A 20,784-nucleotide genomic window follows, 5' to 3' on the forward strand; every position below is an offset into this window, starting at 1 on the left:
CTAACACCTGTGTTGCGTTCCAGAGGGGCAGTGTGAGTGCTGCTAACACCTGTGTTGCCTTCCAGAGGTGCAGTGTGAGTGCAAGGCGGGCTACATCGGAGACGGCTCCACCTGCACCGGCAACCTGCTGCAGGTCCTCAACTCCAGGCCCTCCTTCTCCAACTTCCTCACTGTGAGTTTATAATCCGGTTTACAACTCATCGTCGACGCTCATGTTCGTTCATGTTCAACTTTGTTGTCGGCCCGACCGATTGCAAAGTGAAGGGGAAAAGCAGCTGATCTGGGATCATGGCGCCCTGCAAACAACAACAGTGCCGACAGAGGATATAAAGATCAAGCAAGATCATAGATGTAATAAAACGTTAAAGTCAATACTTGAGCAGCGATAGTAATAAAATGAAAAGTGTGTACAGTGTGTTAGTGTAGAGAAATTCTAAAATTCTAAAATTGACTTATGTTGCTCAGGGAAAAAATTGAATAAAAACACAAAATGAAAAGTGTGTACAGTGTGTTAGTGTAGAGAAATTCTAAAATTCTAAAATTGACTTATGTTTCTCAGGGAAAAAATGTAATAAAAACACAGACAATTTGCTTCTCTGTAGGTAGGATATACATAGGCTACTGTATGTTGCAGCCAGTGGGAAAAACATACACAGGAAAATTAATACAATTATAGAAAAAGGACATAATCAAAGAAAGGGAATTCTGAGAGTAGTTGTATAATCAGGCTTGGAGAACAGTCCGTAGTTGATTGGCACTGGGTTTAGCTCCAAGAGCCTGTGGATAATATGTGGATAATAAGTACAAGTACAAGGCACAGTGAATTCAAATGCCAAAAATGTATACTAATAATGATAATTGCACTCTTTGTTGTTTTTCTACACCAGCAAGTCCTGAACTACTCGCAGGTGTCAGAGTCTGGGAGAGAGTTTATGAAACGACTCGGTAACCTCAATGTGCAGTCCACTCTGTTTGTACCTGACAACACCGAGCTGTGGGAGAACCAGGTTGGATACAACTGCAAACTCTCTCTCTCTCTCTCTCTCTCTCTCTCTCTCTCTCTCTCTCGTACTCACTCATACAGTACACAATACAAAACATTGAGGTCAATTTATGCTTTTTCTTTTTTAATACAATTCATTAGGTTCAAGTCACTGCACATCAAATATCGGAAACACTTCTGCTCAGTGCTCAGACATAACCTCATTTTTGTTGCATTTAACAAACAATACTGAAACAAACAAAGCCACAAAGAAAAGAAGCACACAAACTAAGAAATAAAAAAAATACCTTTGATGCAATTCATGCTTTGAGCGAATAGTGTTCACAGATGCGCCACACTACTTGTCTTTCAATGTGCGTGTGTGTGTGTGTGTGTGTGTGTGTGTGCACGCGCGCTCGCACGTGCGTGCGTAGACTCTGTCCAACAGGGACGTAGAGTACCACCTGGCAGAAGGTCAGGTTCTGCCTCTCAGTGAGCTGAGGAACGGCAGTCGGATCAGAACCCGCATGGGCAGCCTCACCGTCTTTGGCATCGCCGACTTCCTCAACCCCACAGTTCTGGTGAGTTCTCTCTCTGTCGCTGCACAAGCAGCACTGGAATTATCTGTCTCTATGCTCATACGCATTTTGGAAATGACTACCTGCGGGTCTCTACTGACTTCCTTCACAGGTGATACTAATGAAGGCTCTGTTCCATTCTGGTCAAACAGAGTCAGTGTTAATGATACTAATGAAGGCTCTGTTCCATTCTGGTCAAACAGAGTCAGTGTTAATGATACTAATGAAGGCTCTGTTCCATTCTGGTCAAACAGAGTCAGTGTTAATGTTACTAATGAAGGCTCTGTTCCATTCTGGTCAAACAGAGTCAGGGTGCTGCTATTGTGCATGTTGGCTCACTGGAAACACTCTGCTACCCCAGTGGGTAGCAGATACAGGCACTAATGAATTAGTGCCTGAATTGCAGACAAGTAGCATAACTTTTGACTATACAATACTACCTGCACTGTTAATAATCATGCTAATAATGTATTCAATCAGTGGGCTGATCCAGAAAGGCTTGGGGATGTACTGTAGTGTACACCACTGTGTCCTAAATTGTGGGTCGTGGACACATTCTTATGGGTCTCTTTATTTCTTGTTTCCCACATTTGGTTTTTAATTATTATTATTATTATTTCAAAACACACACTTTTTTTTTAATTCAAAACAAAATATTTTTTTTCAGTAATTTCATGAAGAAATCTATGAAAAATCTAAGCTCACATTCCCACTTCGGTAGACTCGATGCGCATGGGCGGAGAAATTGGGATTCTTGCATATTAAATATATATCTAATTTGCTGCGGTTTGCCTTCACACTGTCATCCTCAGTGATTGGAAACAGCAGGGGGACCTTTATCAATGTGTTCCATTCATGAACTAGCCTACACAGTGAAATCTATGGTGATAAAATTATACTCATAACGTGCATGTGTCGTGCCGTCTGGGACTGGACCCCCCCCCCCCCCCCCCCCTCTCTCTCTCTCTCACTATACGCACGCAGCCACGCACTGTTCTTTTGGGCATGGAGGCACAGCGCTGAGCGCACTGATATAACAGACAGCAGGCAAAATGTTTACAAGTTTATCGAGATGAAAGTCCCTACTCCCCAGTCCCCACACAGTGACAGCACTCCATGTTTACGGCACGCACAGACAGTCAGACAGACAGAATATTCTGTAGGCTATAATACTATTACACTGATTGATTAATGTACTCGTCCTCATTTCGATCAGTGCTTCAGTCTCCTCATTCGACCACGTCTATCCACGGTAACGGGACATTTTGCGCTGCGTAAAATAGGCCTTCTCCGTCTCCAACTGTGTTCAGCTCCTCACCCGCCACATTGTTTGCTTCATTTTCTTTATTTACTGCGGATTGCATTCACACCTGCACCGAATCGTAATCAAGTGCGATTGGAAGCGAAGCGAAACCCCCGTTTTTGCTCGGAGTACAATACGGTTCTTTGATACGCATTAGGATTCGAATGAGCCTTCACACTTGCCAAACGAAGTGCACTTTCTGAAAATGCGCAGCAAAATTCGTTTTAATCGCAGCAAAGCTCTATGGTGTGAATGTGACCTAAGAAATTCCTTAAATTAGAAAACAAAATGTTTAAGAAGTAGTGAAAATAGCCGATCTACAAGCTCCCACTGCGGCACGGAGCTTGTAGATCGGCTATTTTCACTAGTGTGGGTCCCTTGGCAAACTTCTTCTGTACGTACGTCACACGGACACTGCATGCCGTTGTCTCCCCAGGCCTCCCGTTACATCAACGACCGCTTCATCACGGACTCCGACATCCTGGCGTCCAACGGGATCATCCACGTGCTCCGGGGTGCACTCAAAGCGCCACCTCCTCTGCAAACGGTGTGTGACCACGCACAACGCACACACACACACCTGAAACAGACGAAGCGCCTTGTGATTGCTCGAAGCTGAGAGAGGCGCCGAGTTGTGATCAGCATGCTGAATGCTAAATGCTTAATCCCTTTCAACCTGGCGCCACCAGATAGCTGAATGGGTAGAGACTAGGATACCTGGGTAACAGCAGTGGTGGAAATTAAATGAGACGTAGCCTGCGGAGTTAGTTCAGTCAGACATACTCGAGGGGGCTCATGCCATGCTCAAAGGCGCATACTATACTCAAGGGGTTAACATGCATTACTATGTGGGCGTATAAGTGTGTGCAAGTCCCACACGTCATTCGCTGAAGCGGCAGTCAGCTGACCAATTGGGCGGGCTACTTAAGCTCACTAGGCATGCTCTTCCTGCCTTCCTCTGCATATGGTTCCTGGTTGTATGTGATGTTTTCTCCCACCACCACCCCAGCACCACCGGTGGGCTCTGTTATTTATGCTCCCCATGGGGGTTTTATTGTATATCTATCTCCCTGCTTGTAGAGCATCGTCATATATGCTCAGCGGCTCCCTGCGTAGGTAGGTTAACAAAGTAGTCGGTAGACATTGCTTCTCATCTCGGATGTTTATTTTGTGCTGCTCACATGCAGGAAATACAACACACTGAACACTGAATGAATGCGCTGAAAGTGCCCGGATATAGACAGTGGTCTACCGTAACACCTTGAATATAAGAGAACAATATATTCACAGTACACACAGTAAATAAAGGACGTAAATGACCTAATACTTTACACCCCCACTCGTTCTTTGCTTACTGGGTTCACAAAAATAAATAAATGAAGAAAAATAATAACATTCAGAACTTAACAGTGTGATATTATCACTCACTTGGAGTACCAAACATGTCTCTGGCAAAATTCTTTAACTTTAGCTTGGTTACAGGTTTTGTCAATACATCTGCAATCATTTTATCTGTAGGACAATACTCCAAAATCACATTTCCTCCATTTACAATTTCCCTTATGAAATGATACCTTATGTCAATGTGCTTGCATCTCTGTCTGTTGACAGGGTTCTTAGCTAGAGCTAGAGCACCTTGATTATCCTCATAGACTTTTGTCTTTGCATAGTCATATTTGTCAATGCCTTTAAGTAGCTGTTCTAAATAGAGACATTCTTGCATAGCTGAAGCTAGGGACATGTATTCTGCCTCACATGTAGAAAGAGCCACTGTTGCCTGTTTTCTTGTTTTCCATGAGATCAGAGCGGTATTTTCACTGAGACTAACACAGTAACCTGTTGTGCTGCGCCTGTCAGTCACATCAGCTGCCCAATCAGCATCAGTATATACCCGTAGGCCTAGACCTTCTTTGTGATTTTTTCTGAAACATAACTCTTTCTCTGTTGTTCCTTTTAGGTACCTGAGTACATGTTTCACTGTGAGCCAATGCTCTTCAGTTGGCTCAGAGAAGTGTTGAGACAGCTTACTCACTACAAAGCTTAAGTCAGGTCGAGTGCAAGTAGATAGGTAGATGAAACTGCCTACTGCCTCCCTGTACCTTTTGGGATCTTCCATTTTTACAGCATTGTTAGTGTATTCTAGCTTTGGCTCACAGCGGGTTTCCCTCGGTTTACAGTTTAACATGTCAAACCTTTCCAGTATTTTGTTTACGTATCTTCCCTGTGACATTTTGACACAACCTTCTGTCTGATTAAAGTCAATACCCAGGAAGTTTCTCAGTTTGCCTAAGTCCTTCATTTTGAATCTAGCAGTAAGCATCTCCTTTACACCTTTAAGTATCTTTTCGTTACTTGCTGCTATTATCAGATCATCCACCCATATGATAATAATGACCTTGTCACCATGTTTTTCCCTTGAATATACACAGTGGTCAGCAGAATTTTGTACAAAATCATCATTGGTTAAGCATGCATGTAAGACTGTGTTCCAGTTCCTGCCTGACTGTTTTAAACCATACAGTGATTTCTGCAATCTACATACCAGCTCTTCTCCTGTATGAGACATTTTTTCGTAACCCTCTGGTTGCTCAACGTATATTTCACAGTCTATTGGCGCATGCAAATATGCTGTCTTCACATCCATTTGGTGTAGAATGAGATTCTCTTGTACCGCTTTTTGCATGACCACCCTTACACTGGTCATGTCGGCTGTGGGAGAAAATGTCTCTTCATAGTCAGTACCCTTTTTCTGACTATACCCCTTTGCCACAAATCTCGCTTTGAATCTATCTGACCCATCAATGTCATTTTTCATAGCATAGACCCATCTGCCCCCCACTGGCTTTTTGCCTGGTGGCAAAGTAGTGAAAGCAAATGTTTTGTTTTCCTCTAGGGATTTTATTTCCTCATCCATAGCATTTTTCCACTGCTTTGATTTAACTGAGGTTATAGCCTCCTGATAGGTTTGAGGGACATCACAAACAGCTCTATAACAGAAATCTACACAAGTAGTCACGTAATCATCTAGGTAACCTGGCTTTTTCCTGATCCTAGATGGGTACCTTCTAGCCGCTGTTTCAGCACTTTCAACCTCAGCCCCATCTTGACCCTGCACACTTTGCTCATGTACATTTTCATTGCTGCTCTCCCAAAGGTGTACCTCCTCAGTGTGTGACTCTTGCGTTTGGGTTTCTTTTTCCTGAGCTGTCTTAGTCATAAACTTCACCAACCGGTGTTTCTGAACCCTCCCTGTGTTTGGGTAATACACCAGGTAGGCTGGGCTATTTTTGTCGTAGCCTACGAAGACACCTTGGTCACATTTTGAGTCAAGCTTTCGTTTTTCTTGTCTGTATGTGAAACAATCACACCCAAATTTTTGCATTTTTGCCACATTTGGTTTTCTGCCCGTCAACATCTGGAATGGGGTTTGTTTAGTGCGTCTGTTATAGCACCTATTCCTAACATGGGCAGCTGTCTGGATAGCATAATTCCATAATTTATTTGGTAGATTGCTTTCTAGCAGCATACATCTGCCCATCTCGTACAGTGTCCGCCAGCCTCTTTCGGCAGTACCGTTCTGGTGAGGAGAGTAAGGCGCTGACGTTTCATGTCTTATTTGGTTCCTAGTTAATAGTGACTGAAAGCCACTGCTTGTGAACTCACTTCCGTTGTCTGATCGCAAACATTTTATTTTCCCATATGGTGCGATGTCAGCTAGGAATCTTTCAGTAGCCTGTATTGTATCGCTTTTGGCTTTTAGGAAGTATACAAATACAGCGCTGGAGTAGTCGTCTGTAAACGACTGTGCATATTTATATCCATTAATGGACTCTGTTTGTATAGGACCAGCTAGGTCAGTATGTACTAGCTGTAGGGGTTCCTCTGCCCTCCTATCTGGGTCTCTATTTCTCGTCTGAGTAAATTTACCCTGCGTACATATTTCACATAGTGGTGGCCTTATGGCTTTGCCTTTTATCTGCATACCCTCTACCACTTCTTGTAATTTATGCACATCTTCATAGTTACAATGGCCCATAATCTCATGCCAAGTTTGCATATCATGACAACCATTACATTTATCAACATTTTCATCAGCCGTGTGAAGGTAGTACAATTTACCGTACTCATGGATGTCAAACCTTGTACCCTCATTACTTATCATGACATTTTCACCTTTCTTGAAGACAACAGTTGATCCTTTGGCTGTGGCTGTTGCGACGGAGAAGATGTCTTGAGGATAAGAAGGCATATACAACGCTCCACTGAGCGTTGCAGTAACCTGTTGTCCAGTGTCATCAAACAGGCTCACCACGGCATCTCCCCTTTGCTGTGCGATGCCGTTGCATCTGGTCCCGTCGGCCAGCTCCACTGAATGCTTTCCAGCCTGGAACGTGTCGTCGAAGTTCTTGAATTTTCTGATGTCGTTGATGATGTGAGATGTTGCTCCAGCGTCCACCATGAGGCCTCTCATCTGGACACCGTCCGGTGGCTGCCATCTCAGTGCTGGTCGGTCCCCGCCGTCCACGCCTCCCGCTTTGAAGAAGAAATCTGAAGCGCTCTTCTCTTCAGACACCTTCCGGACACCATCACGACGATCCTGTTGCTCTTTTCGCCGGCATGTGGAGTCTTGATGTGTGTTACTTTTGCAGTTGCTGCACCACGTCTTTTTGCGGCAGTCTTTCGCTCTGTGGCCTTTGGTGCCGCACTTGTAACACACCAAGCTGCATTCTTCACCCTTTGTGGGTCCCCGGCCTTGTCTCACGTGTGTTTTCATCACGTTGTCTGTCGACTCTGCTGCGTTCATCTTTTCGGTTTGTTCATAATTTCTCAGTCTTCTCTTGAAGTCTGTGAGTGTGACTTGATCCTCATTCTGAGTCACATGAATGGCTAGGGGCTTATATGACTCCGGTAGACCGTTCAGGATCATGGCTACGGTCAATCCGTCGCTCAGAACTTCACCTCCATTTCTCAGGGCTGTGATGATGGCCTCCGCTCTTATCATATAGTCTGTTACGCCTTCCCCACTTGCCATGTGAAGCCTTGTCAGTGAGGTATACAAACCTATTATACGGGGCTTTCCCTTCCCGGCATAATGTTCTCTCAGGATTTTCAAAGCTTCTCTGCCTTGGTCTGATGCCTCATGCATGATCAGTGACAGGCTTTTGTCATCTATGAGCCGGATCAATTCTGCATAACAGTCGGCGTTTTTCTTCTCGTCGGCTGCCAACCCCGCTGGGGTGACATCGGTTGGTTCATTCAGAATTGTCTCTTTTAACTTCATAGTGTGCAAACGTCCCAAAAACCTGGTCTCCCAAAGTCCATATTTTTCTTCATTCCCATCGAATATGAGATGATTCGACGTACCGTCCGTCCCTCGACTAGCCATGTTGCTAACGTAGCTCCGACTTTGACTTGCCAAACTACTCTTAGCTTCCGCGTGCTTTTTTCCCCGCGTTCTAGTCTTCTGACGGTATATAACTACTCACTTCGTTTCCTTTAGCTGGGCCCATAACCTGTAGAGCATCGTCATATATGCTCAGCGGCTCCCTGCGTAGGTAGGTTAACAAAGTAGTCGGTAGACATTGCTTCTCATCTCGGATGTTTATTTTGTGCTGCTCACATGCAGGAAATACAACACACTGAACACTGAATGAATGCGCTGAAAGTGCCCGGATATAGACAGTGGTCTACCGTAACACCTTGAATATAAGAGAACAATATATTCACAGTACACACAGTAAATAAAGGACGTAAATGACCTAATACTTTACACTGCTCTTAATGTTTTATGTTAGTGCTTAATCGTGCCGAGCAGGGAGAAAATCTAGCAGAGCCGAACGCCAAGTCAAATAGCACACTACTCATTCTGTAATAAATATTGCTAAATCTATTCGTTAGTTGTCTGACTGAACTAAGTACATTTTCTTAAAGGGTAAGACCACTTTTTGAGAGGTTTGGGTTGTTTTCTTACCTTTTGATGGGCAAACTATTTCATTCCATGAGTTATTTCGCTCCGTTGTGTTGTATATTAGCAATTTAAGAAATAAAAAAGTCGCTCATTGACTTCCATTGTAACGGGGAAACAGCTCTCAAAGTCACTCTTTTAGCACAAGAACCAACGCAACAAAAGCTGTTTCTGACAGTTCATGACATCAGGAAAACTCATGCGGTTTTATTTCCGTCTTTTAAGACTTAAGATTTATAAAGTTACTATTTTAGTCGGAGATAGACTGAAGCAGTACTACGGCGTTCCCAACTCTCACGGGGACGTCTCGCGAGGTTTCGTTTGTAAACAGAAGTCTCCATGCTGTTTGAGATGCACCCAGCTGCAGCCTCGCATATGAGCAATCCCAGACACAGACACTTTACACACTTCTTCTAAAGTGTCTCCCTCAAACACGTCCATTGTGTATGTTTTTAGTGACAAGCGGACGAGATCAAATCCATTCGTTTTCATCCTCGTCGTTTCCAATAAGGAAGTGGTGTACAGTTTTGGTCCAATCAGATCGTTTTTTACTCAGCGTGAACAGCAGTGATTCGGTCAGCGTAGGCATACCTACCGGATCTTCTTTCTACACAAATTAGTCAAAACAAGACAATTTTTTTATTAAAAATAAAACCACATGAGTTTTCCTGATGTCATAAACTGCTTTTGTTGCGTTCGTTTATGTGCTAAAAAATTGACTTTGAGAGCTGTTTCCCCGTTACAATGGAAGTCAATGGACAATATTTCTTAAATTGCTAATAAACAACACAACGGAGCAAAATAAATATCAACAAATTTGAGATTCTTTTTATTTCTTTTTACTTCACGTGAGTATTTCCAATTTCCAGTGCTTCTACTCCACTATACATCTCAGAGGCACCGGGGACTTAGGGACCTATTTCCGTCAGTGCTAAACCCCTTATCCCTAAACTTCTTTGCCTTTTTTACTATTTAAAAAAACATTTTTGAATAGTTCAAATAGCCGATCTACAAGCTCACAGTTTGTTGATCGGCTAGTTCAACAAACATTGTGCGTGGGTTTGTCCCGTGCCTTGAACATTGACGGTGTCTATGACTGATCGTCTGTCCTCTCTCTCCCCAGATTCCTGTGGCGCACAAGGCTTCGCTGGGAGTCGGGGCGTTGCTGCTGGTGATGCTGGTGGCTGGGGTCATTTTTGTCGGCTACCATTTCTACACCCATAAAACGAAGCCCTTCCAGTTCCACTATTTTAAGGTATGTGTGTGACAAGCAAGCAGCAGTGACAGCAGATCGGCTATTTTCAAGGAAGCAGCGCTTAAAGTTCTCCGTCCTGGGGACGGATTTCCGTCCTGAGGATTTCATACCCTGTTTCCACGCCTAGGCGCAAAACGGTTTTGCGCTCAGAATAAGCTGTGATGCGTGTGCGCAGCTGCTTTTTAGACAGCTAGTGGATGGGAATTAAGCTCCACCTCCGCGGACGATTGACGCGGAGGAGAGCGCTTCCGGGAATCTGGCCGCCGCGCAAGTCGTCCGCGGAAGTGGAGCTTTTTTTCCATCCACCAGCTGTATAAAAACCCGGTTTTGAAGCTGTGCGCAGCCGAAAACGTGCGCGGCTCTTTTGATAGTGTGGCAGCACCCATAGCGGTCTTTTATGAGATCAGCGCAGATTCACAAAAAAAAAAGTGCCCTTCTGGGCACAGGTCTCCACCAGGATAGGAATGTAGGACATGGCATGACTATGGAGATCATGTGTACCGATTTGCGTGAAATTTGGATAAAATCTGAAGGAGTAATAATAGAAAATGTGTTTTACATATGTCGGCCTCCTGGTGGCGCTATAAAGAGCAGATGTGAAAAATTCCAGGCAAAGGTTTTTCCTTGGCCTCTAGGGAGTTGGCATACAAAGTTATCCACAGATCCGTGCAGATAGAGGTAAAAACACTTTTCGGGCAGTTATAGCGCCACCTTGAGGCTGAGTTGAAATTGTTCATGTGGCATTTCGTCCTCGGCCTAGTGGGAATGTGGGTGCACAATTTCACGGAAATCACGCGATGTGTTCATGTTTTGCAGCATTTTGTTTGAAAGTGAGCATTCCTGTGAACTTTGGAAGCCAATCTTAACCAATCAGGATGGAGTCTGAGAAATGTGAAAGACCGGTTTCGTTGAATGGCTCTAGAGAGACTGTGTACCAATTTGCGTGATGTTTGGACAAAATATGTAGGTGTACTGTGCAAAAACTTGTTTTGCACAAAGCGGCCTCCTGGTGGCGCTATAACAGGCTGTTCTGGAAAGTTTGGGGCAGAGGTTCATCGTTGGCATCCAGGGAGTGTGTGTGCAAAATTTGGCATCAACCGGGTTAACGGTGGCCGAGATTAGCTGTTCACGGACGGACACACACACACACACACACACACGGACGGACGGACGGACGGACGGAGTGCAAAACATACTCTCCCCCTTCGGCCTGGTGGAGACAAAAAGTATTTAAGGGGGCGTATGTATATAGTGTAGCGATATGAAAATGCAGCCTGTCTCTTTAAGAAGCTAGTGTGCGTGCTCGCCCCTCCCACTCTGTTCTCTGCAGCTCTGCATCTGCGCTCCTCAGAGAGAGAGAGAGAGCACGGTGCTGCTGAGTCCTGACAGAGAGAGCCTAAATACGTTCCCTCTACCCAGGCCAGAACAGTGACAGTCACTGCAGTCAGAGGGTTTCTTTTAAATTAGCTTAGATAGTCAAGGCAGGATTTCTTGTGCTTATTTAAAGTGCTGAAGGCAAATCATGTTAATTTATGGCATACATGTTTTCTAGCGATATTAAGAATCCAAATCTGCTGCATGCCAAGCTCAAAAATGGCCGCTAAGCCCTCAAAATGGACCATTTAAACCACTATGCTGAAACATAATAAAATGCTTATATTTTTGTCTAAACAAGGTATAAATATAAGACTGAAGTGTCATTTGTATGTTTTCATATTATGGGGAATCCAATTCAATATTCTGATTTGAAATCAAGTGTGAGGAAAATGCTTAAAATCCATACATAGTGTAAATTGTCATTTATTGGCGAATATTTTTCCATCCAACTTTATGCAATAATTTATATATGTTCCTGATAATTATGTACATAATGTGTCATTGTATAAAGGTAACCAACTCCATAATACTTGTGCAGAAACTGCTTAAAACTAATATTGCAACTGATGGCCTAACTAAAATATCAGCCACAAACGGCTTGCTGCTTCTCTTTGAATAGTCCAGGCCCTAAGGGATCAGTCTAATCACCAAAGTTTCCCCAGATGTAGCCAAGGGCATGCTCTAATGATTTAGCTAGGGCACCCAAGTCAGCGATCTTCGGGGTCGCCACAGCAGCCAAATCCAATATCGCCACCACATATAAACGGTGTGGGATGCAATGTTTGAACCAGATGATCAACATATGCAAACTTGTTGTGTATTTTTTTAGACAATTAGATTATGTTGAAATGCTTATCTTTATGATTGGGTGGAAGTATGATTTGTATATTTCCAAGATGGCAGTTATAGGAAGATTTGTTATACCCAAATCTTCCTATAACACTCTTGGTAAACCTGGTGAATTATGATGATTAAAGGTATATTCAGTGATTTCACTCAAAAAACCTTAGGTTTCGTTTTTGGCTGTGGGACCCAGCCTTTCGTCCAATCAGGATAGAGAGTCAAAAACGAAACCTAAGGTTTTTTGACCCCCAGGGGTTAACTGGGGACAGGGAGGAACTCCTTATATGGCCAGCACACTCTATAGTAGGGAGGATTATCACAACAAAACAAAAAAATAAGTGATATTTGAATTAAGTGAAATCACTGAATATACCTTTAAATATATCATCATCTATCTAGACGTTGCTGGGAACTACAGCTCCAGATTCTCATTGAATTAGAATATATTTTGTAAAAGTTATTTAAAACCTTTTTATTCTTCTGTAACATAATTCAAAAAGTGAAACTTTCATATATTATCAATTCATTGTGCATAAAGTGAAGTATTTAAAACCTTGTTTTGTTTTAATCTTGATGATTATGGTGTACAGCTCATGAAAATCTAAAAATCCTATCTCAATGAATTAGAATATTTTACGAGACCACAAAAACAGAAAATATATCACGAATAGTGTATGCAATTAATGCATTCAAAAGAGCTGAATAAATGTTTTATGGATCCATAACAGTGATTATTATTTAAGTTAAGTTTAGCCATAACCATAACATAACATTTGTAGAATCAAACTCAGGTCTTAATGGGTTAAGTGGGGGATACTACAACAGAGATATTCAGTTACACTTCATACCAATGACACTGTGCGGGTCTAGGTATGTTAAGTGATAACCACTTTCAACATGGCATTATAGGCAAAAGCTTTCTAAATCTTTCACATTTTCCAAACATCTACAAGCTTGTAGGTCAACTACTTTCGCTATTTGTTGTACAACAAAGTATATAGTGCTTAAGTGGCATTCTGGACTAGACCTGTCTGGCTGGAAACATTGTGGTTGCAAGGACTGACCTTCTGACCTTTCAGCTACAGGACTGTGTCACAGTCATTACCAGGTGATTGAGAGATTATTTATTCTTTACTTACTCTGTATAAACATACTATTTTAACTAGTGATGCACCGAATATTCAGTATTAAGGTACGGCCATGACAGCAATGGTAGGAAAAAATATGTATAATATTAATCATATTCGGATATTCGGTTTTCAGCCAACTTTTCCTGTATTCGGTTTCGGCCAAGAATTTCCCTTTCGGTGCATCCCTAGTTGAAACCATTGTTAAGTTTTCACTGTCAGTGTCAACACCATTACATGCAGATACCATGGCCTAAATCAGCACAGTGTTTTGTCATGTCCAGAGTTTCAACACAACCATCTATTATGATATTTTACAGCACTGTGTGCCTCTGTACATGAAAAGATTTATATTGATGCTGATTTTCTTTTTCCAGCCGCACTTGGCACCTGCCCACCGTGCCAAAACTACTAGTAACTGGTGTACTGACCATGGTATTACTGTGCTTAACTGACCAGCCAACTGGCCTGACCTGAACCCCACATTGAATCTAGGTTGTATTGTCAACCTTGTCAACCTCCATGCCACGCCCCAGCCATTGATGAAATAATTAGTTCAAAAGTAGCCCAGACCAAGTAGTAACTGCATACATTAATATACTTTTCAGATGGGCAGCATTTCTCATTTAAAAAAAACATTTTCTTAGTGGTCTCGTAAAATATTCTAATTCATTGAGATAGGATTTTTTGATTTGTATGAGCTGTACGCCATAATCATCAAGATTAAAACGAAAAAGGTTCACTTTATGCACAATGAATTGAGAATATATATGCAAGTTTCACTTTTTGAATTATATTACAGAAGAAAATCAACTTTTACAAATGATTCTAATTCAGTGAGATGGAGCTGTATATAGTGCCCACTGCACACCTATCACTGTATCCCATTTTAGTTGCCAAACCAAAGGGTTCTCTTGTAATTGTCTCCACCAGGCCGAAGGCATGGGGGGAGAGTATGTTTTGCACTCCGTCCGTCCGTGTGTCCGTGTGTGTGTGTGTCCGTCCGTCCGTGAGCAGCTAATCTCGGCCACCGTTAACCCGGTCGATGCCAAATTTTGCACACACACTCCCTGGATGCCAACGATGAACCTCTGCCCCAAACTTTCCAGAACGGCCTGTTATAGCGCCACCAGGAGGCCGCTTTGTGCAAAACAAGCTTTTGCACAGTACACCTACAGATTTTGTCCAAACATCACGCAAATTGGTACACAGTCTCTCTAGAGCCATTCAACGAAACCGGTCTTTCAGATTTCTCACACTCCATCCTGATTTCTTAAGATTGGCTTCCAAAGTTCACAGGAGTGCTCAGTTTCAAACAAAATGCTGCAAATCATGAACACATCGCGTGATTTCCCTGAAATTGTGCAACCACATTCCCACTAGGCCGAGGACGAAATGCCACATGAACAATTTCAACTCAGCCTCAAGGTGGCGCTATAACTGGCCGAAAAGTGTTTTTACCTCTAACTGCACGGATCACGTGGATAACTTTGTATGCCAACTCCCTAGAGGCCAAGGAAAAACCTTTGTCTGGAATTTTTCACATCTGCTCTTTATAGCGCCACCAGGAGGCCCACATATGTAAAACACATTTTCTATTATTACTCCTTCAGATTTTATCCAAATTTCACGCAAATCGGTACACATGATCTCCATAGTCATGTGATCAAGACAGGTTTGTTTGATTTCTCATATTCCATCCTGATTGGCCACGATTGGCTCCTACAGTTTTCAGGAGTAGCCCGCTTTGTACAAATCGCCACAACTCCTCAACGCAGCGTCCGATTGCCATGAAACTGTGCACGCATATTCCTGTGCACGCATATTCCCACTAGGCTGAGGAAGAATCCTGGTGGAGACCTGTGCCCAGAAGGGCACTTTTTCTAGTTTACTTCTGTTCTCACTTGCAACCTTATAATGCAGGTGCATAATGGACTACTGAAGTCTACATGCCTATAAGTGTCTTCCTCTGGGTTTTTTTTTACATCCAGCAATGTCCGTGTACCTGTGTACCTGTTTACCTGTACCTGTGTGAGCACGAGTGGTGTGCGCATGCGTGAAATTGGAGAGGCTGCGCACGCAGCACAGAAACAGATCACATCTTGTGCTAAATAAATAGCGTCAATGCTAGCGAGCTAAAATATAGCCATCCTTGCTCTAGAAAGCACCAATGTTTCCATCTAGACAACCGGATAATCAGCAAAGACCTCCGAACATCGCGCTAATTGACCAAACCACGGAGAGCTCCGTAGATTAGGAGTTATTCAGCTTTTAGTTTGCAGAGAGAGAGAGAGAGAGACTGTTGAGACTGTTGCTATGCACCATGTGGCTGTAGAGGCAAGCCCTACAGTAATTTCAATATGAGTATGTATTAAAGCTGCTTCTATAAAATGAAGCATGGATTGACACACATTCGCTAAAGGCAACTTTGGGAAAACGTAATTTACCACCCCAAAATTTGGTGTGCGTTGTGTGTAGGGATGGGTATCGTTAGGATTTTTTCGAGACCGGTACCGATTCCGGTTCTGCTTATCGATTCCGGTTCTTAACGGTTCCCTATTTCGGTTCCAAAATGGTATAAAATAACTTAAATAAGAGGTCAAATGTTTATTTAACAAAAAAGCTCAATGTCAATTTGAGTATATATATAATGTACAATGAATAGTGTAACATCCTCTCCTTTATTGAGCCATTTGTGGATAATATAGTGATTATTTTAAATATAATATATCTATTCTGTATTTACCCAGGGCAATAGTGTTGTAGTGTAGGCTACTTCTCTTACTACTAACTACTGACAATGACAAATAAAAGCATGTCTGAGATCTGAGAGCAACACACACACACACACACACACACACACACACACAAATTAGCATCGCTAATGGGGGGGGGGCATCTCCAGCCGATGGGTGAGAACGGTGGTGGGTTGATATTGATTCAATGCTGTGCAGCGCACATGCATGATCATGCAGTGAGGCAACTCAAGCCCACCACACACCGGCTGCGGCGCCGCGCGTCGGACACAGCCGCCTCCATTATTTTCAATGAACCTAACGCACACCGGCTCCGTCCGCCGCGTCGCGCCGCGGCGCCTGGCGCGCCGATAGAACCCAGTTCTATTTTCCAGGCGGCGCCGCGCGGCTTTGCGCAGACGGTGTGTGTCGGGCTTTAGGCAGCAGAGCACAAGACTCCTGTCCCCTCTCTTAAAAGTTGCCTCGCATAAACTTCACTTGAAAATTACGTTTAAGAAACTTTAATAATGATGTTGCTTCAATGCTTCTCTGCACCGTGCGTCTCTCTGTCTCCACTCCTCGACAACTCCATGCAGAGAAATAGCCCCGCCTCTGCAAGCCACAAGCCCACAACGCGTCGCTGATGCAACGCGGTGTAGGCTTGTAGATCAGCTCTGTTCCCTGCGCTTCTATTAAAAGGGTAGAAAATAAATAAATAGCGTGTGACCGCGTGTCTGTGAGAACCGATAGAGAGAACCGAAATTGAATTATTGTAATGGGTACCCGGTACCCAGGCACGTTCGGTTCGGTACATACTTGGTCCCGAGTTTCGGGACCCACCCCTAGTTGTGTGCACCATGTTTTTAATTTATGATATATTTTTTATTTTACACAGCCTTTTATCGCTGTCTAGGACAGGCATAGATCGATGCAAATTTGCGGGGTTCGCCACATCGTTTGAAAATTGGTCTGAAATTTTTCAGTCTTGGTATTTCTTTTGGCTTTAACCCCTTAGGGCTCAATTTCCGTCACAGCTAAACCCCTTATCCCTAAACTTCTTTGCCTTTTTATTTTTTTTACTATTTTGAAAAACATTTTTGAATACTTCAACTAGCCAATCTACATTGACACGTTGTGAGCTTGTAGACTAACTATTCAACAATGTTTTGCAAAATAATAAAAAAAAGGAAAAGAGTTTAGGGATAGGGGGTTTAGCGGTGACGGAAATGGAGCCCTTATTGTAGTCAGAAAACATCTGAGTTTGTCTTCATTCAGTTTTGAGCAGTGTTTGTTCATTTTCATTCATTGCCACAGTTTGACATCATCAAACCAATCCACTAATCCCTCGCGAACGTTTTTTTGTTTTTATGTGTTGACAAAATTGTCATTTATTTAGTTTATTTAGTTTTAGTCATCACAGCTTAGTTTTGATTTGATTTTTTTGTCGCTTGTTTTGAGGTGGAGTCGAATGCATTTTTGGTATAGCGCTGCTGCTGACCTCTGCACACACGTGTGTGTGTGTGTGTGTGTGTGTGTGTGTGTGTGTGTGAGAGTGTGTGTGTGTGTGTGTGTGTGTGTGTGTGTGTGCGCGTGTGCGTGTGCTAACAGGACGAAGGAGAAGAGCAGTCGTCCGCTCCTGACTGTGACCCCAGCATCTGTAACCCGGTGTACGACGGAGGTCCAGAGTCTGCTGCTGTTGAGCCCAGCTCCTCTGCTCCCCCTGTAGGTCACATCACGTTACTGTCTTTGAGTGATCAGGAAAGCATACTGTGTAACCACTATTACCATTATTTTATACTTTGGCTATTAAAAAATGACAGATATACAAGTTCATAGCGCGTCACTGCAACTTTTGAAAAATTGTGATTTATTTTACAAATCTTTCAATAAATATAGAACATCTTAAGATGCGGGTCTGCGGGCAAATATATGTACTTTTTGTTTTTTGTGCTCAGAATGGGATAAAATGACATATTTACAGCCTAATAAAACATTAAACATTAATCGCACTAAGAATATTAATCGTTAATCGCAAGTCTAGACTACAGCTATGGAGAGCAATCACTTCCTGGCCGAGCGGATGTGGCTCTTCTTCTTTGCTTATTTTGTGCATTACACTGGCACTGGCCGCACGATCCCGCCTATGGTAACGGGAGGGAATGTGTTTAAAGAAAATGATTCAATGATTTGAAATCTATACAGTAACTATTTAAAATACATTGACATTATTTAAAATTAAGTAATTAAACCCCTCTTTCATTTTTCTTCAAAAAATTGCTAAATACCACACACAAACATTTACTAATAATACAATCGACTAATTGCATAGCAAAACGATTAAATATTGATTATTTGCATTGCAAAACAATACGATACATAGTCAATGTTGCTGTTTTCATTTCGATATACGTACTTTGAGATTTTGAGTTGTTTGAACAATCATGCAGTGGTGTAAAGTAACTAAGTACATTTACTTAAGTACTGTACGTGAGTACAATTTGGAGATATTTGTACTATGCTTGAGTATTTCCATTATAACTTTTGTATTGGTTTAGGGTTTATCGTTCTTTCACATTATCACGTAGACAGCTAAATAGTTACTGGTTCTTTATCGAACCTTTAAAATAAATGGTACTTTAAAGAACTGTGGTTTGAAAGGTTATTTCTGGAACAAAATGGTTCTTCTGTGGCATCACTCTGAAGAACCAGTTTTGGATCCATGGTCGGCACCGCTATTTTTCTGTGTGGCTGACGAATAGCTCTTGTTCACAGGCAGAGGACAAGCATGAAGTGGTGAACGGTGGCCCCTACGACCTACTCCAGGACAGCTAAGAGGCCCCTGTTCTTCTGGCTAGGAAACCCTGTTAGCTAGCGGAAGTCGTGTGGTGTGGACAGAACATGCTACTGAACATGCACGCCACCGTAAACCAGCATTTGCAAACTAAGGAAGGCTGCACCGAGAAAGGGACGTTTCTCCTCTTAACTACTAGCAACTGCTTACATCTTTTTATGATGAAAAAGGGCATGGTTCCCAGAGGCCTTAGAGGAAGATCAAGGAACAGACAATATCGACAGAATTGTCGCCATGGAGTTTATCTCGCATCCAGAACAGCCGTTAAGGTACAATCGGGATCTCACCAACACTGATTGATCAAATGGATTCTGCCTACTTACAGACAGTTATCAATGTGTTCACGTCTAGGTATTAACGTTGACAACAATCTCTGACCACTTCCAGAGGTGGTTTGGGCGACCCAGATCTTCAGTCTTGAGATGCATTTAAAGATGACTTTGAATGTTTTAGCTATATCCATCAAATGTTCATCTTCTCACATTTTAACTCCACATGTTCTCTCATGGTTGATTGTTTTCTTCATGCTGTATAAGTTCCTCTGTATATTGATTCTGAAGAGTACCAATGAGTATTAGGAATTGTTAAAAGTCCCCATGGTGTCAGGGGGTCATTTGATTAAATGTATATTCACCAAATATCACTTCAATAAATGACAGATATATTACTTTGTTAATGAAATTCGACATTGTACTTGTTTATGTATTATTACAAGTGCATAATTCATTCCAATAGTCAAATCAGTTTTTGCTAGACATTAAGGAACCATCAATCAGCAAACGGTTCTTATCAAAAGTAAGAAAGAAGGTTACACCGCAAAGTGTAAGCAAGTAATGCTCACAACTAAACCAAATCAGAAATTACATATATGGTGCGTAATTTTGTTTGAAAGAACCAGTGCGCTCAGTCGAGTGGGCGGGGTCTATGGGCTGGAAACCAGGCTAGGACAGCCCCACATTCCCAGGACTTTTCAGGTGTCCCACAAATTGAGACCATGTCCCACATTGTGACTATAGTGTTCAAATGCCCTATAGTCCCCTAATAGTTGGCTTTCTGTTGTAAAGCTCTCATTGCCTCTTTCCTGCAAAATGTAGCCTACTAAGTCTGTTAAAATAACATGAGAAATATCCCCTAGGCTACGGTACCAAGTCAGCCATACTACCCATGACCAAAATTAGCATTTAAAACCAAATGTGAGATCAGAGGGGTTTAATAATAAAATGATAGGCATTATTAGGCCTATGGTCTATTACACGCATTTGTGTAATAGGTTGCTAACGCCGCCCCGTCCCCCCGGTTCCACACAAATACTTCTGCCCCTCAAATTAACAGTTTGGATTTGATTCTGGTCATCCTAAAAGGGCATCAGCAGCTACAGAACAACAACATGGTAAGTGCTTGTCTATCAAGTCTATGTAATAGTGGCTCTGCAGTGCAGGGTGACAGGTTTGAACTGCATGGCCAAATTGTGTCTCTTTATAGACAGAACCTGTATTCTCAGTAGATATTCTGGTTGGTTTACATTACTGCGGTCAGTAGTCAGGCTGCATTCAGGTGTTAATGGCAATAGCAAAATGAGTCAGAAGTCCATGAGCCAGAGCTCCAAATTTGGGCTCCTAATTTGAGCATTATATGAAAATATGCCAGAATTGACATAACTTTCCAGAATAGGATATAAGAGGCAACCTTCTTATTACATTTTGTTTACATGTTAGAATCAAAGGTTTTAAGTAATAAGTAGCTACCCCGTCCCGTCTTGTCCCATCCC

At 42.5% G+C, this 20,784-nt stretch overlaps 1 protein-coding gene across 1 annotated transcript in view; it reads left to right on the forward strand.

Annotated features, from left to right (window-relative positions):
• Nucleotides 1-19,047, forward strand: part of stab2 (stabilin 2) — a 93,358-nt gene extending 74,311 nt beyond the window's left edge. The window contains exons 63-69 of the mRNA XM_083758227.1: nucleotides 66-172; nucleotides 888-1,007; nucleotides 1,417-1,563; nucleotides 3,300-3,410; nucleotides 9,952-10,083; nucleotides 17,774-17,887; nucleotides 18,938-19,047. Of these exons, the coding sequence (XP_083614353.1) occupies nucleotides 66-172; nucleotides 888-1,007; nucleotides 1,417-1,563; nucleotides 3,300-3,410; nucleotides 9,952-10,083; nucleotides 17,774-17,887; nucleotides 18,938-18,997 (791 nt within the window). The 3' untranslated portion in view covers nucleotides 18,998-19,047. The remainder of the gene's footprint in view (nucleotides 1-65; nucleotides 173-887; nucleotides 1,008-1,416; nucleotides 1,564-3,299; nucleotides 3,411-9,951; nucleotides 10,084-17,773; nucleotides 17,888-18,937) is intronic.
• Nucleotides 19,048-20,784: the final 1,737 nt, after the last annotated feature.

Source organism: Protomyctophum parallelum, assembly GCF_964188405.1.
Source record: "Protomyctophum parallelum genome assembly, chromosome: 22".
Lineage (NCBI taxonomy): Eukaryota > Metazoa > Chordata > Actinopteri > Myctophiformes > Myctophidae > Protomyctophum > Protomyctophum parallelum.